Source organism: Camelus ferus, chromosome 16, assembly GCF_009834535.1.
Source record: "Camelus ferus isolate YT-003-E chromosome 16, BCGSAC_Cfer_1.0, whole genome shotgun sequence".
NCBI classification, from domain to species: Eukaryota; Metazoa; Chordata; class Mammalia; order Artiodactyla; family Camelidae; genus Camelus; species Camelus ferus.
The window spans coordinates 22,665,939-22,680,438 of NC_045711.1; the positions used below are offsets into that span (position 1 = coordinate 22,665,939).

Consider the following 14,500-nt stretch of genomic DNA (forward strand, 5'->3'; position numbering starts at 1 on the left):
GTCTCGGTGAAAAGAAGTCAACCCGTCGTAAGTTTGCACGTTTGTTGTCCAAGTGGTTTGCCTTTAGCTCATAGAACTCAATTTTCCATTTGCTGAAGCTTTCATGTTAATGTAGCAAACTGAGTAGATGCTCTAAGATGGCGGCCATGTTATTCCACGCTCTATTCTAGAGTTTTTGTGGTACGTTAAAATCTTTGATTTGGCCAGAATTTATTCTGATGTAAAAAAGGTACATTCAGCTTAGTTTCTTTCCCCTCTAATTGGCTAATTGCCCCAACACTATTGACCAAATAATCCTTTTTTCTTTATATTTTTTAATCTTTTCTTTATGAGATTTTATGGCTTGAATTTTATGACTCTGTGATTCAATATTTTTTTTTAAGTTGAAGTATAGTTGACATACAATGTATTAGTTTCAGGTGCACAGCAAAGTGACTCAGTTATACGTGTAAATTCTTTTTCAGAGTCTCTTCCATTATAGGTTATTACAGGATACTGAATATAGTTCTCTGTGCTCTACAGTAGGTCCTTGTTGTTTATGTATTTTATATATAGTGGTGTATATACATTAATCCCAAACTTACAGTTTATCGCTCCCTGTACCATTTTCTTTTTGGTTTGTTTCTTTTCTATCTCTGTGAGTCTGTTTCTGTTTCATTTGTTCATTTGTATCATTGTTTAGATTCCACATACAAGTGATACATGGATGGTATTTGTCTTTCTCTGATTGACTTCACTTAGTATGATAAATCGCTCATGTTGCTGCAAATGGCATTATTTCATTCTTTTCTATGGCTAAGTAGTGTTCCTGTGTGTGTGTGTGTATGTGTGTGTGTGCGCATGCGTGCGTGCGTGCACCACAACTGCTTTATCCTGTCACCTGTAGATGGACATTCAGGTTGTTTCCATGTCTTGACTGTTGCAGATAGTGCTGCTATGAGCTCAGAATTTTGGTGTTTCTTGAGTTTCTTTCCTGCTGTTTTCCTTCTCTACTGCTGTTTCAAATGATTGATGTCTCTCACAGACTAATCTCTGGCAGGGTGAAGCCCCCGTGCCGGCACCGGGCCCAGGCCTCGTCTGGGGGGCCGGAACCTGGGCCTCCCCAGCCTTGCTGGCTGTGTGTGGGCCCCTGGCCCTGGGTCCCTGTCGCCAGGCCCCCCGGCCCCTCCCCACCCCCAGCAGACCTTCTCTGGGCCCAGGGCAGCTCTGACAGGGTTTTGTCTGGTCCTGGGACCTGGCTTTTTCTACTCTGAGGTTAGGGTGGGAACTGCTACCCTCTCGAGAGCTTCAGCCCCTTCTCAGAGCTGGGGCAGAAGCCGGTCTTGGCTTCTTTGAAGAAACATTTATGTTCCTAGCTTTTACTGAAGAATAACTCAGCATCTTAAAGCAGAAGGATGGAGTAGAAGGGTTGGAATGCCAGGCCTTGGTTTCACGTGACACAGAGCAGGGGAGGTGCGGAATGCCGAGCCTTTGCCCGGACGGCCAGCAGGTGTGATCTGCAGGTGAACCGAGGCACTGATCTGCTTCCGCTTGGAAGCCGTCTGTGGGACCAGCAAGTGTCGCAGGGCCCGGCGTTGGGGGGGGGGGGGGCTGGTTCCAAGGGCAGAGGCGCATGGCTCGGTGGGGGTGGTGGCGGAAGCTCTGAGCTACTGGTGGTTGCCTCTGCCCTGGAGAGAGCACCCCGTGTTCCCGTCACCGCTCCCTCAGCCCGTCCGGCGCCCCTCCCGTCCCTCTCCACGCCGTCTCTGCCTCGCCTCCCTCTCAGCTGCAGAGCGGCATCCACGTCTTCATGTCCGATTCGTGCAGCTTTTCCGGGCATTTCCAATTTGTTCCCCCGTCTCCCGTCTGCGGCCTCGAGAGCCCTCGCCCTCCCGCTCCAGCCTCAGCTCTCGGGACGCCCTGGCCTTCGCTGTCTCTGACCCCCGGCACTGTCGCCAGTGTTCATTTGGCACTTACTTCCTGCCTATCCTTCTATCTTTAAAAGGAACAGCAACATGCCAGCTCTTTGGGGGCCAAAACCATGTCTTACATCTTTGTGTCTTCTACAGTGACTAACAGGGTGCCTGGTTTATGGGTGACAACCTTTTTCCCCCCAAGATTGTTGAATGAGCCTGAGAAAGTAGGTTTTAAAGCTTTCATTTTCTCTGTTGGTAGATTTCCAGAGACCTGCTTGCCCGTGCGGAGTCTCTCCGACCATTGATGTGATTTCATAAACTTGATCGTGGGGCCGTTTGTCTTAGATCCACCTTCTTTAGATGTGAGGCAGGCCACACTGCAGACTTCCTGTTGGGGGCTTTTCCCCTCACTTCTTGTCTCCTCGCTTCCTTGGATCATACTGTTTGTGCCGAGAGTGGACTGCTGTGCCGGCTCTGCTGCCGGCCGGTCCAGCTCGGATTCACGTTGAGGCCCAGGCTCACAGGCTGCAGATCCAGCTTGGCAGTGGCTCCCCTGTTGCTCAGTAGTAGCTGGCGAGTTAAAGGTGAGCCGCGGCTGCGACTTGTAGCGGAAAGGATAGGTCAGGATCTGCCTGGTGGGACCTGTAAGTCCCTGGAGTGTATGTGCATGTTTGGATGTTACCCCAGAAAGGGGGACATAGCCCGGAGGACAGTGCAGATGTTGGGAGATTTACAGTGTGTTACTGGAAAGCAGGAGCTTAGCCTCCTGGGCAGGTAAACCCCTGGGAACAGGACAGAGCACAGCTGCATGATACAGACACATTCAGAGGGGACAGCGTGGATGAAGAAGGTCTTTAGGTGATGGTTAATTTGCGTGGCCACAGAAATCCGGAGTTCTCCCTGTAAGAGGTGGCTCCTGATGGCTGGCGAGGATGAGCCGCTGAGCAGCAAGAGGGAAGCGAAGACACGTGGAGATGAGGAGCTCTGGCGGAACTGGGAGGGTGGAACCTCGCCAGACAGAGCATCCGAGAGGGGCTCTCAGTCCACATGTTTGTTGAAAACTTGCCTCCTTGTGCAGCTTAAAGCAAAGGTTTCATAAATAATTTTAGGGCATGTTTTTCATAATCCAGTGTGATTCTTTTTGATGAGAACTGCCATTTTGACACAAAAATAAAACTGTGGCTGTTTCTGTAAAGACAGGCTAGGCTGCAGAGCCCCAGTGTTTGGTTGGGTCTGGTGACCCTGTCATGGTGATGAGGAAGCCTCAGAGTGTGGGACCCACATTAATGTGGCAGGGTGGGGGGGCTCCTGTCAGCAGTTTCCTAAGGACAGAAGCCTGGAAGGCAGGGGAGGTTGGGGTGTTTCTAGTTCTTGCCTCATTTTGTTGCATATCTGGAGCAGTGGTTCTGAAGCAGGGCCCTTCTGCCCTGCAGGGGATTTGGCAGCGTCTGGAGACATTTGGAGCGTGCTGTGGGGATCGGGGGTGTCACTGGCGGCCAGTAGGTGGAGGCTGGGGTCACAGCTAAACATGCTGTGAGGCACAGGCACAGGCGCCCTCCACACAGAGCGCTCCCCAGGTGGCAGCAGTGCCGAGATCGAGACCCTCATCTAGTTAGTGATTTATTTTCTATTTTTCTCCTTGCTGATTTGGCACTTGTCTTAAGTTCCCTTATTGGTCAGAGGCGGTGCTTCCCAAAGCTGTCTGCGGGCAGCAGCCCCCGGCGCTCCTGGGTTCTGGGTTCACGCCTGTGGAACCTGTGTCCTGGGGACTGAGGTCCTGAGTCTGTGTGTCTGCTGGTGCCTGTGGTTACCCTCACACCTCTGGGGATCGAGAGCCACTCCTTTCAGGCTGCAGCGATGTTTCTGGTCACCAGCAGCTCACAGTGCTGTCCCAGGACCCTCCTGCTAAACTCACGCTAACAGAATGTACTGGAAGGCGGTGTTGCAGCCTCTGGTGAGGAACACCCATTGCTGATATGCAGAGACCCACAGGGGATGCAGGCCCTTTTTGGTAAAAAGGCTGGAGCATCCATGAGGAGACGGGGCCCGGGGCCCCAGAGGACAGGAAGCGGGGGGATCGTGTTGGACAGTGTGGTCAGCAGCACTGCCTGCCAGCGAGGGGTCGAGCAGAGGGAGGCGGCCGGGTGCTGAGGGGTGACGGAGTAGCCTGCTCTCTGGATCCCGCCCTGCCGTGCATTGATAGGAAGGAGAGGGCACCTTCAGTAAGGGTTAACGCCCTCCCAGTGAAGCCTCCATCAGCTGTTTGCTTCTGAGGGGGAGAAGAGCCGGTGCAGCCGCGTGCGGCGGCGCCTCCCCTCCCCCCTGGCGGCAGCCTCCCCTCCCCCAGGCCTGAGTGGGGGTGGTGGGGGGCGGGCTGATCGCATTCATGGAAATCAGCCTGCTGGACGCGCAGCACACGCTCCCGGTGTCAGCTGGGCGACAGCTCCGCGCGCGGCCATCTCCGTCCACGCCAGCCCGTGCCCACTGGGACTGGGACCAGGATCGGCTCCCTCTCCACCCGGGGGTCTGCTCAGCTTTTGTTTCCTGCGGCCGCTGCCTCCTCTGCTGGCCGGTGCTGGCACCCATGCTGTGCGCGCTGCGTCCCTCCCTCCGCCTGCAGCTGTGGGGGCGGCCGGGGGCCTGGGGCCGGGGGGTCGCGGCGTGGGTCCACCATGGCCTCTGAAGCGGGGAGCCGCCACCTGCCCCGACTTTGACGGTGCTGCCCCGGGGCTGCCAGGATCCTGGGGCGGCCGGAGAGGGGACTCGTGCTGGGTAAGAGGCCGGTGGGCGGCGCGGGCGAGCTTCATGTAGCTGCGGACCCCCCTTTTTCTGCTCCCTGCCTGCCTCTCCCACCCAGAAGCCGGCAGCAGCTCGGGGTGTGCAGCGGCTGGGTCTCTCTCTGCACGTCTGTCTTGTGGTTTCGCCTTCTGCTCTCTCCTCCTAGGATTCTTCCAGTAGCTCCTTCAAATAGATGTTTAAGGCTTCAATGTGGTTTCTTCTAGGCCTGAGATTGACGAACAAGCTAATAACCAGTTTCTGTGGTCCTGCTTCAGTGAGATTAGAAAAAGGGCAGCAGAAAGCAGAGGGCCAAGTCCAGGGAGATCCCACCCCAGGAATTTTTATTTGGCTCATTAAGAACTTGGGAACCTTTCTGGGTATGGGCACCCATCTTTCCAACAATACACGTGGAGGAGGGGCTGGAGTCCCACATTTATTTTGATGCCGGGGATCTGTCCCAGCCATCAGACTGAAGGAGAGTGTTTTGGTCTGCAGAAATCTTCAGGGTTTTACAAAGGGCCAGCGTACAAATACCTTCTTCCCCCTTCCCCGCCCCAGCCTCTGTTTTGGAAGAAAGGGGCGTGGTGGCGCAGCTGTGCGGTTGTCATGATTGCAGCTGTGTGGGGCGCGCAGTGCTCCACTTAGGGGGGGACAGATGTTGGGGTTTGTCTGGGCAGGGACTCCCCAGGCTCTCTCAGAGTGGAGGGCTCGGCCGTGAATTAAGGAGCCAGAGGTAGAAAATGGTTCTCCTTCTTGAGCTGGTTCCAGCTCTGCCTTCAGCTCCTAAGATCCTTTCGAACACAGCGCTGGAGACAGAGGTTGGAAGTACGAGTGCTGGGAAGGAAACTGCTGCAAGGTTCCAGCGGTGCCAGATGCTGTCACGGCGAGGTTTAGGGAAAGGTTGGGGTTCTTAAAACGATTGTTTTCTAGTTTTCAGCTTTTATTGAAAGCAGATGCTAACTTTATTTTTCTAAACTAAACTTTTAGGATAAAATTTCATGACTTCATTTCTTTTACTGCCTTGAAATTTGACCACCTTTCCCTTTGGTTAGCTGGCTGAATCATAACGTTATGCAAACTAAGTCTTTGAGTTCTAGGATTCCTTAGGTAAAATGTGTTGATCCCCCTTCCCTATGTAAGATCAGATGATAAAATACCTTACTTTCATAAGACAGTTTATGGAGCTGTTTAATACACATCTTCTGATTGGGAAGGACAGGGACCATCACATGCCCATTTGATGCCTCAGGAAACCAGGGCAGGGAGAGGAGGTGGGTTCCCAGGTCACAGAACAACTAGGCGGTGACAACCCACGCAGATGTACCCCCCACGCCTGCTCCATCCTGGGCACTGTCTCGTCTCAGTTAGTGAGAGGCCTGAGCTGTTAGGTAAGTGGTTAGGTGAGAGGTTGGTCTCTAGGACTGAGGTGGGAACAAAGTTTTCCTTAAAGAAGCAGAATATGGTAATAAAGCGTTTAAATACACTTACTTCTAGAGGGGAGGCAGGATGGCTTTTGTGTGGAAATAATTAAAGCTAGAAGAGTAAATATTCATCTTGGCAGTTTGCTAGAAGGCACCTCTCACCTGCGTTCAGCGGCAGTTAGGCCACGTGCCAGTTTAATTCTTTTTTGCCCTGTTCCTGTGTCCAGATTCTTTTAAAATCACTTAGCCTGTAGATTGGTGGTGAGACACTTCCTTTATAGTGCTTCACACGGAAGTCAGATCGTAGCTTCTTGGGAAAAGGACTGAGGTAAGGAGAAACCAGGAAGTCAAGGTACTGCTAGTTAATTTTCCTTTGTTTAACTTATTATTAATTATGGTAAAATATATAACACAAAATTTACCATTTTAAGTGCATAGTTCGTTACAGTAGCATTAAGTACATTCACAGTGTTGTGCAGCCATCACCACCATCCATCTCCAGAACTTTTTTTGTCTTGCAAAACTGAAACTCTGAACTCTGTCCCCATTGAACTCGGACCCCCCTCCCCCCAGCCCCAGACACCTACCATTCCTTTTTCTGTCTCTGCAAATTTGGCTTCTCTCATGTAAGTGGAATCCTGCAGCATTGGTCCTTTTGTGATTGGCTTATTTCACTTAGCGTAATGTCTTTAAGGTTCCTCCATGCTGTAGCATGTGTCAGAATTTCCTTCCTTTTCGAGGCAGAATAACATGGTATTACAGTTTACAAAGGATTGCTGTGGTTTTGACTTAGCAGGAGGGAAAAGGGATTGTTTCCCAGAGTGGGCAGACTGTCTGCAAAGGTGTGAGGTGGTCCAGTCAGCACGCTGTTGGCCGTATGTGTGTCAGCAGGGTTCAGTCACACCCCTTTGCCACGTCCTCGTGTGCCCTCTGGTCTTGAGGTCTGTTTCTAAGTGTAAGGCTGTCACCGAAGCCCCTTGGTCATTGCAGCTCTCTGTTTCACGTATCTCTGTGTGGCCTTTTACCTAAAGACCATGTGAACTTCAGTTGTTTTCTTATCCGTCGTAAAGATCTGACTTCAAGTATTTCTAAGGGCAGCACAGAATCGAGAGTTTTGTGAAAGTTTACTGAGCATTTGTATGTCTCCAAAGCTTGGGTTCTTCCTAGTCTTTTGAGTTTTTTCCTGTTGGAAGGCACTGGGATCTCCTGGGTGGCCAGAAGACTTAGCCCCGTGGCGGTGGGGCAATGGGGCAGAGCGAGTGACCTGACTGGGAGGACCTGCACAGACTGAGTGTGGTGTGACCTGGTGGTGTGACCAGCACTCGCCACACGGGGAGTTCTGTTCGCAGGCCCTTTGATCTTTGTCTTTGGAGGCGGTGGACACACCGCCTTTCGTCCGCGGGCAGCTTCCCAGATTTAAGCTCTTGAACCGAAGAGCTGTTTGTCAATGGCTCTTGTTCCCTCCGGAGCCGGGAGCAGTTTCTGGAGAGGGTGCAGGGAAGCCCGGCGCTTTGCTTTCCCAGCTGCTGTGGCTCCAGGCTGGGGGTGGGAGACGCCATTTCTGAGGCTGTTTTCAGTTTCATAAACTCCAGTTTGGAAAGGATTCGGCCTTGCTTAGCACCTGGCGCACGCTCTGGAGGGCTGGGAGCATGTCTGCACCCCGGCGCCCTCCTAGGCTGTGTGGGGACTGGACTGTCTGCCTTCTCCACACATCAGGGGGACTGAGGACTTTCTGGGCTCTTGGCCTCACTTTTTAAAGTGTTTCCCTGCTGTGCTGGTTTAAATTTGGACCCTTCTTATCCACTGAAATGCAGGGGCTATATATAAAAAGGATGATGGTTGATAATTATGGTGGAAAAAATAAGGCAAATGGTATATTTTAAAGCTAGGCAGAGGGACCTGGTGTAGCTGGAGGACCCTCCGGGAGCTACGTCTGGGTCCTCCAGCACGTGGATCTCTGTTGGCCCCGGGGATGTCGGACAGACAGTGCTGGCCTCTTGGCTGCCACTGCCTGTATTCCTGTTGAGCAGAAACTGCCGTCAGAAGAACTGCCTTTGCAGTTGAACTTCATGGCAGGTCTCTGGGCACCTGCCTGTGGCCGCTGGGGAGGAAGGAGCTGGGCCCTGTGCTCATACACCCGCCCCCGCCTGTAAGGAGGGCGCTGTCCCTTTAAGACAGCCTCCTTTGTATGCGCTGGATGGAGCCGCCGCAGCTCTGGGCTTCTGCCGCTTCTTGGCTTCTGCCGGGTAAAATCTGCAGAGCAGCATTTAAATAAAGAAATAAATAGCAGCTTCCCTTGTGTGGCTTTTCTATTCACAGCTGAACACAATGGCCCCTTGTGGTTGGAGGCTCTTTAATCCCCTTCACAAAATTGGAACCCTGCGAGGGCATGGCGAGGGGCCACTCCTGGGCTGGTCCCCGCGCTGTAAGCACAACACCTTGTAAGTTAACCTTTACGGGCGTGGATTCCCGAGGCCTCCGGGTGCCCTGCTCCGTGCCTCCTGAGTTGCCATTCTTTTCAGGGAAGAGGGCTTAGCTGCCTTCCTGGCACAGAAGCGTGGCTGTAGCACGTGGCAGTCGGGGGAGGGAGGAGTTGTTTGTTGATGGGCCATCTGGCCCATCTGCAGATCTTCTACAGCTTAACCCTCGTGGCTACACGGGGAAGCCGGGACCTGGGCAGATAGATGCCTTTCCCAGGGGCATGTGCCGCTTCCCCCGAACCTCGAATCTCAGGGTGCAGGGGGCTGTGGTCGTTGCCGAGGACCAGCTGTTCCTTTCCTGTCCTGGCGGCGGTTTTCCAGGGTCCTCCAGATGCCAGCCCGGGGACTAGGTGTCACCCACACCTGCAGCTCTCCAGCCACCGGTTTGTTTTTCCTGCTGTTAAATGAAATCAAGCATTTTGTATGTGGAATTTTTTTTTCCCTCCTGGGCAGTGTGGGAATGAAGGCTTGAACTGAAGATCTGGTGTCACACTGATGAGTTTAAGCAGAGGAAAATGCCTTTGTTAAAATGTTGGACTTCTTTTTTTCTCATCTCAGAGCAGAACTTCACTAGAAAAATGAGATCCAAATCTGCTTTTTTTTTTCTAGCTCTTACATGATTTTTTGAACCAAGAGGGAACCAATGCTGTAATTTAAGGTAACTAAGTGTGGAATGAAGAAGCGATTTAGAAATTGTGTGGTTAATGTCAGGAGACTGCTTCAAAGTCAGCGTGAATAAATGTCTTCCTGGTTCTAACTGCGCGTTGGCTAGAAGCATCTTCTGTCTGACCACAGGCTGACAGTTTTATTTTTCTTTTAAAAAATGCAGTAGTACCGAGCTGTGTTTTTTAAGCAAGTGTTTAGGAGCTGGTACGCCCCATGTCTTTCCGTACCCAGACCCACCCCCCAGAAGCCACCACTCATAATTGATTTTTCTGGGTTTTGATCTTCTGATCGGTGCTGCCAAGTGTGTGTTCATGTTCTTGTCCTGCTGGTGATTTCATCAAAGTCAGAGATTGCTCCTGACCTCCTCCTCTTACATCATCCCTTCCTTCGCCCTCTCCCTGTTCATTTTTGATGGATTATCACAAATGTTGGTTCATTTAATTTTCATCTTGGAAACTTGCACAGACATTGACAAGTGTGTTTTGTCTGTGGTCTTTCGCTCCGCCTCTCGCCCCCTGTGTAAGAGGAGGCGGAGGGGCGCCTCCCCCTTTACCCCGCCCTCACACCGCTGTCAGCTCTTCCTCCCCTTGAACACGATCACCTCTCACTCTGTTGCTAACATGCAGCTTCTATTCTGGAACCTGGAGTGGCTTTGGTGCTGTGTGCGCAGGTTGACTCCAGAATTGCCCACTGGCACTGGCACCGCGACAGGAATGTGCTCGCCACCGCAGGAGCCAGGTGGCGCTCTGCCCCACTCCCTCCCGGAGCGGCTCCCAGCACCAAGGTCAAGGCTCTTCCTGCCTCCTGCCTCCTGCCTCCCACCGAGGGCAGCAGCGGGCCCCAGTGGCATGCTCAGTCTGGGCCCCGATTCCCTCCAGCTTTTGCTTTGCCGTTTCCAGCCGCCTCGTTCTGTCGAGAGGAGCCGGGCTGCTGCCCTCTGACGTGGTAAACACCTCGGCTCCTTCCCACTCGCGCTCTGTCCACGCGTCCTGACCGCGTTCCCCCTGCGGCCCGGCGGCTTCGCGCTCTGCTCGGGTCCTGTCCGCCCCATGAGCAGGCGTGCTCTCCTCAGGCTCCCGCGTCCAGTCCGTCGTCCCTGTGAACGTGTCTTCCTCCTCCGGAAGGGGTGCTTGGCAGAGAAACCTTCTGAGTCCTCCTGGATCTGAAATGATTGCTTTGCCCTCCTGCTTGACTGAGAATCAGCTGTAGGGTCAAAACAGGTTTGTGTGGGACCTGGAAAGCCCCCTCCCCCGCCTCACAAACCCACCTCACTCCAGCCCCGCCCTCGCCTTGTGGGCCCTCTGGGTCCCTCTCCACTGCTCATCACGCTTCAGGGTCGTCTTTAACCCTCCAGCTTTGGAACTTTACGATGAGCATTTCTCTAGGAGAAGAAAACATCTTTGTTAGAATGACTTCCTGCTTCTGTTTCGTTTTGCTTCTTTTTCCAAGTCTGTCTTTCTTTGGTTCTTTGTTCTGCATGAGTGCCTCGACTTTACCTTTCATTCCTTTACTGACTCATTTTTTATTTTGGGAGAGGCTAGAGGGGCAAAATATGTTTAATTTCCAGGAGCTTATTCTTTTCCTGTAATTGTCTCCTTTTCAGAGTTTCTGTTCTTTTAAAGTTTTCTTCTGTTCCCTTAATGACCTCTGTCTGCTCCAGGCAGATTTTCTGCTCCCAGCCCTGTTGTTTCCCCATCGGGCTAAAGGCTCAGCCATCTCTGAGCAGAAGAAGGACACAGTGGACAGCGGGGCAGGAGCCCTGCATGGGGGGACGGAAGTCCACTCTCCACAGGGCAGCGCCAGGCCTCCTGGGTGTTGGAAGGGGGGCTCTGCCTGGGCACCGGCTCCCTGCTCGCTTGCTCACCACAAGTCGTCCAGTCCCTTTTTTTTTTGCCTGGGGACAAACACTCAGAACTGTTGGAGTCACGGACAAGGCAGTGACAGGCATGCGCGGTCCATCCCTCGCGCCCCCCCCCCCCGCCCCATGGAGCCCACTGTCAGAAGGAGGCATAGGCCCGCTGCCTCCTCTGTCCTGGAAGTTTGTTGAGGTCTCTTCTGCCAATGGCCCCGCTCCCCATGCTCTTTGATATTGTAGGTTTATGCCTTTATTCTCTCTAAAGTAGCATCTGTCTCAGAAGGTGGAGGACCACAAGCTAGTTTTGAGTTTATAATCCAGAAACTAGACTGTGGCTTCCCAGAAAGCTGCCAGGTGTGGGCGCTAGTGCAGAGTGGCTGGGCGCTGGGGTTCCGGGAAGGAGGCCACTGCCGAGTTTCCAATTTGGAATGAAAACGATCAGCCTCTCGGGCTCTCCAGCAGTCTTGAGATACAAATTTCCCCCCATCGCAGTTCTGTTTTTCATCATCCTTATTATGAGGATTGTAGTCTTGCCTCTGCTTGGGGAGAGACTCACTGGTGATCTGATCAGGCCATCTTGGTTCAAACACAAAGCCAAGTTACTCAGTCCCCCAGGGAATAGCTATTAAAAAATAAGCAATTGCTTCAAAGTTTCAAAAACCATGTTATGTTAGAACGAATATTTGTCTTCTAGAACCTCAGGAAAGTAGTGTCTTAAAGGGTACTTCTCATCTTCATGGACTAGAAATTCTTCTGGTTTATGAAGCCAGAAAAAGTCAGAATGAACCTCTTCAGGCGTGCTTTCCCCTAGGATGAGAGATGAATCAGTAGGGTGTGTGCTGTTTCTGAAGGTGGTTTTTGCTCTAACTGGAGCTGACTTGTTACCGGTTAGCTTTCTTCTGAAGTAGCTGCTGGAAGGCTCGTCCCTGAGTTCTCAGAGGCACAGAGGCCACACTTGGAAGGCCTGGCCTGGACTTCAGTGGTCTGTTGGCATCTCTGGAGTGACTCTCTCCTCAAGCCTCTGGTGCACAAGAAGTGTGTCTCACACTGTAGAACTCAGTGCGTTACTTAGGCTCTGGAATCCATTTCATGGGCTGTAGCCACTGTTAAACTAAAATATCAATGGATTTCACATGGCGAGGATGTTGTTTTTGGTATTGCTGTGTATGGGGGAGATTGGGTCGTGAAAGCAAATGCATTTCCTAACTGTGGATCTGGGAGTTTGAAAGACACTTCTCTAGAGCAGGGTGGGGGAAAGTGAGACAGAAGAGGAAACTCAGCCTGGAGTCTCCTGTGGCGAATTCAGCCATGCTGCGGACTCCCGTGGTCTGTCGTTTCCACCCTCTTTTGTTGTCTTACCTGATTTTTATGAAATACTTGGGGAAAACAGTGCTCCCTGAGTGCAGTGGCTTCAGTCCCAGTGCCAGTTAGCGAGTTGTGCATCCTCACCGTGCTTGCAGACAGCGCTGTTACTGTGTGTGTGTGTTTGTGTGTGCGCGCACAGGAGAAACGGAACACAACCCAGTCCAGCAGCCCCTGTGAGATCAATTAAAACAACATATCCTATTTACCAAATTACCATTTCAATGTGGAATCAACATAAAGTGTTATTAAAGAGGCAGTTCACCTTTTCAGGATGAAGGCCGGTGTGTATTTTACATGCATAGCACACCTCGGATCAGGCTAGTCACGTGGCAAGTGCTTCATAGCCACGCGTAGGCCACGCAGTCACCACCGCGCCGCACAGGGCGGTTCTACCTCGTGGAGGCGCCTGCGCCAAGGTGGGAGGCATCCAGGTCCTGCCCCCTCCCCTCAGGCTGCTTGGGGCCCCAAAGGGAACGGGACTTCCGAAACCCGGGCAGGCTCTGAGGCACTTGAGCCGCTGGGGGACTTCATCCTCACAGCTGCCCAGTGACGTGCGTGGTGGTCTCCCCACTTCATTAGTGATGAAATGTGGCCCAAACGGGTCCAGTAACCTGCGCACAGTGACCTCACTGCTGTCTGGTGGGCTGGGCCCGCGGCCGCTCCTTCCGACGACCCCACAGCTCCTCGCGTGCTCCGAGGGGTCCTCGTGGAGCCTTGCCATCCCCAGCCCCTGCTTTTATGGGGGGTGAGGTCTTGAGGGGAGTGGGGGTGTTCCACGGCGACGGCTGTGATCGGGAATTCAGCAACTCTGTTCTGACGACAAGGGCCCTTTTAAACACATGATTCAGAAAATGTCAAACAGTGTAAAGCAGAGAGAAAAGCCCCCGTAGCCCCATGCCCAGGGTCCAGTGCGGTTTTCCAGTTTGGGGCCTACCCTTCTGTACATACCAGTCTCTCCCCTTCCCCCTCCAGAAACAGCATGAAACTGGCATTCACGTTGCTTCGCAGGTGCTCCCACTCCCGTGTCGTGGATGTTGCCCCGCATCGGGGTTGGGCTCCGTCCAGAGAGATTGACTGACCAGGGGCCTAAAGCCCACCCGCCTCCGCCCGGGACGGAAGTGGCCGGAGCCTGGCTGATGGCGTCCTCCGTCGCTGCTGGCCAGCCCCTCACTCAACCTTAGGCAGCCTCTGCTGTCTTGTGTTTTATGATGGCTGTTCCTTTATCAGGACTTTTCTCTGTGACCCAAGTTCCCTCCTAACCTGGGTAAACGTGGCAGAGAACGGGAGCCAGAGCTGTCCCCAGCGGTCGGTCATTTCTGACACGGGCTTGTCGCCTCTTCCGTGGTGTCTCTGTCCTTTGTGGTCTCTGGGCTGTATTTATTTTGGACTCAGTAACAGCCTTCCTAGTGACCTGGCCCTCCCTCCCTGTAGTTCCCAGTGACCTGACTGCAGAGGAGCGGCAGGAGCTGGAGAACATCCGGCGGAGGAAGCAGGAGCTGCTGGCTGACATCCAGGTAGGAGGCCGGGCGGCGGGAGTGTGGCCAGGGGCGGCGGGTTGGGGGGGGGTGTCCTCGTGACACCTGGCCTGCTCTCACCGCAGCCCTGACGAGGCGCAGGTACTGATGATCACCTCGGCTTGACAGGTGAGAATGGAGTCTCGGGCAAGGTGCTCTGTGAGCTCCACCCAGCTGGTCGCTGTCAGGCTAGAGTGACCCAGGTCTCTTGACTGCCCAGTGAGTGCCGCGTGGCTGAAGGAGACCGTTAGAACCCAGGCTTCGGGCTCAGTAGGCCCACGTCCAGTCGTGGCTCTGCCGCTTTCTGGCAGGGCGGTGCTCGGTGGAGAATTCGGGTTCTTTGAACTTCAGGTCCTGTGTCTGTAGGATGAGAAGGTTCCCACCGGCTGGATTATTACTGGATGATAGGAAGCCACCTCTTCCGGGATTCTTCGTAAAACACTGGGGTGCCCAGGGGCGGGGAGGGGAGAGGGCACAGGGCACACCCTGAAACCCCCAGCTGTGGAGTGTGGACAGGAGAGATGGG

General features: G+C 53.2%; 1 protein-coding gene across 4 annotated transcripts in view; it reads left to right on the forward strand.

The window, feature by feature from the left end:
* CYTH1 (cytohesin 1) overlaps positions 1-14,500 on the forward strand; it is a 68,598-nt gene that overhangs the window by 35,464 nt on the left and 18,634 nt on the right. For 3 of the 4 annotated variants that reach the window (XM_032456703.1, XM_032456704.1, XM_014552569.2), the window contains exon 2: positions 13,892-13,974. In XM_032456703.1, coding sequence (XP_032312594.1) covers positions 13,892-13,974 — 83 coding nt within the window. Of the gene's footprint in view, positions 1-4,374; positions 4,668-13,891; positions 13,975-14,500 lie in introns of those variants that run through there. The other variant, XM_032456705.1, reaches the window with a different exon arrangement.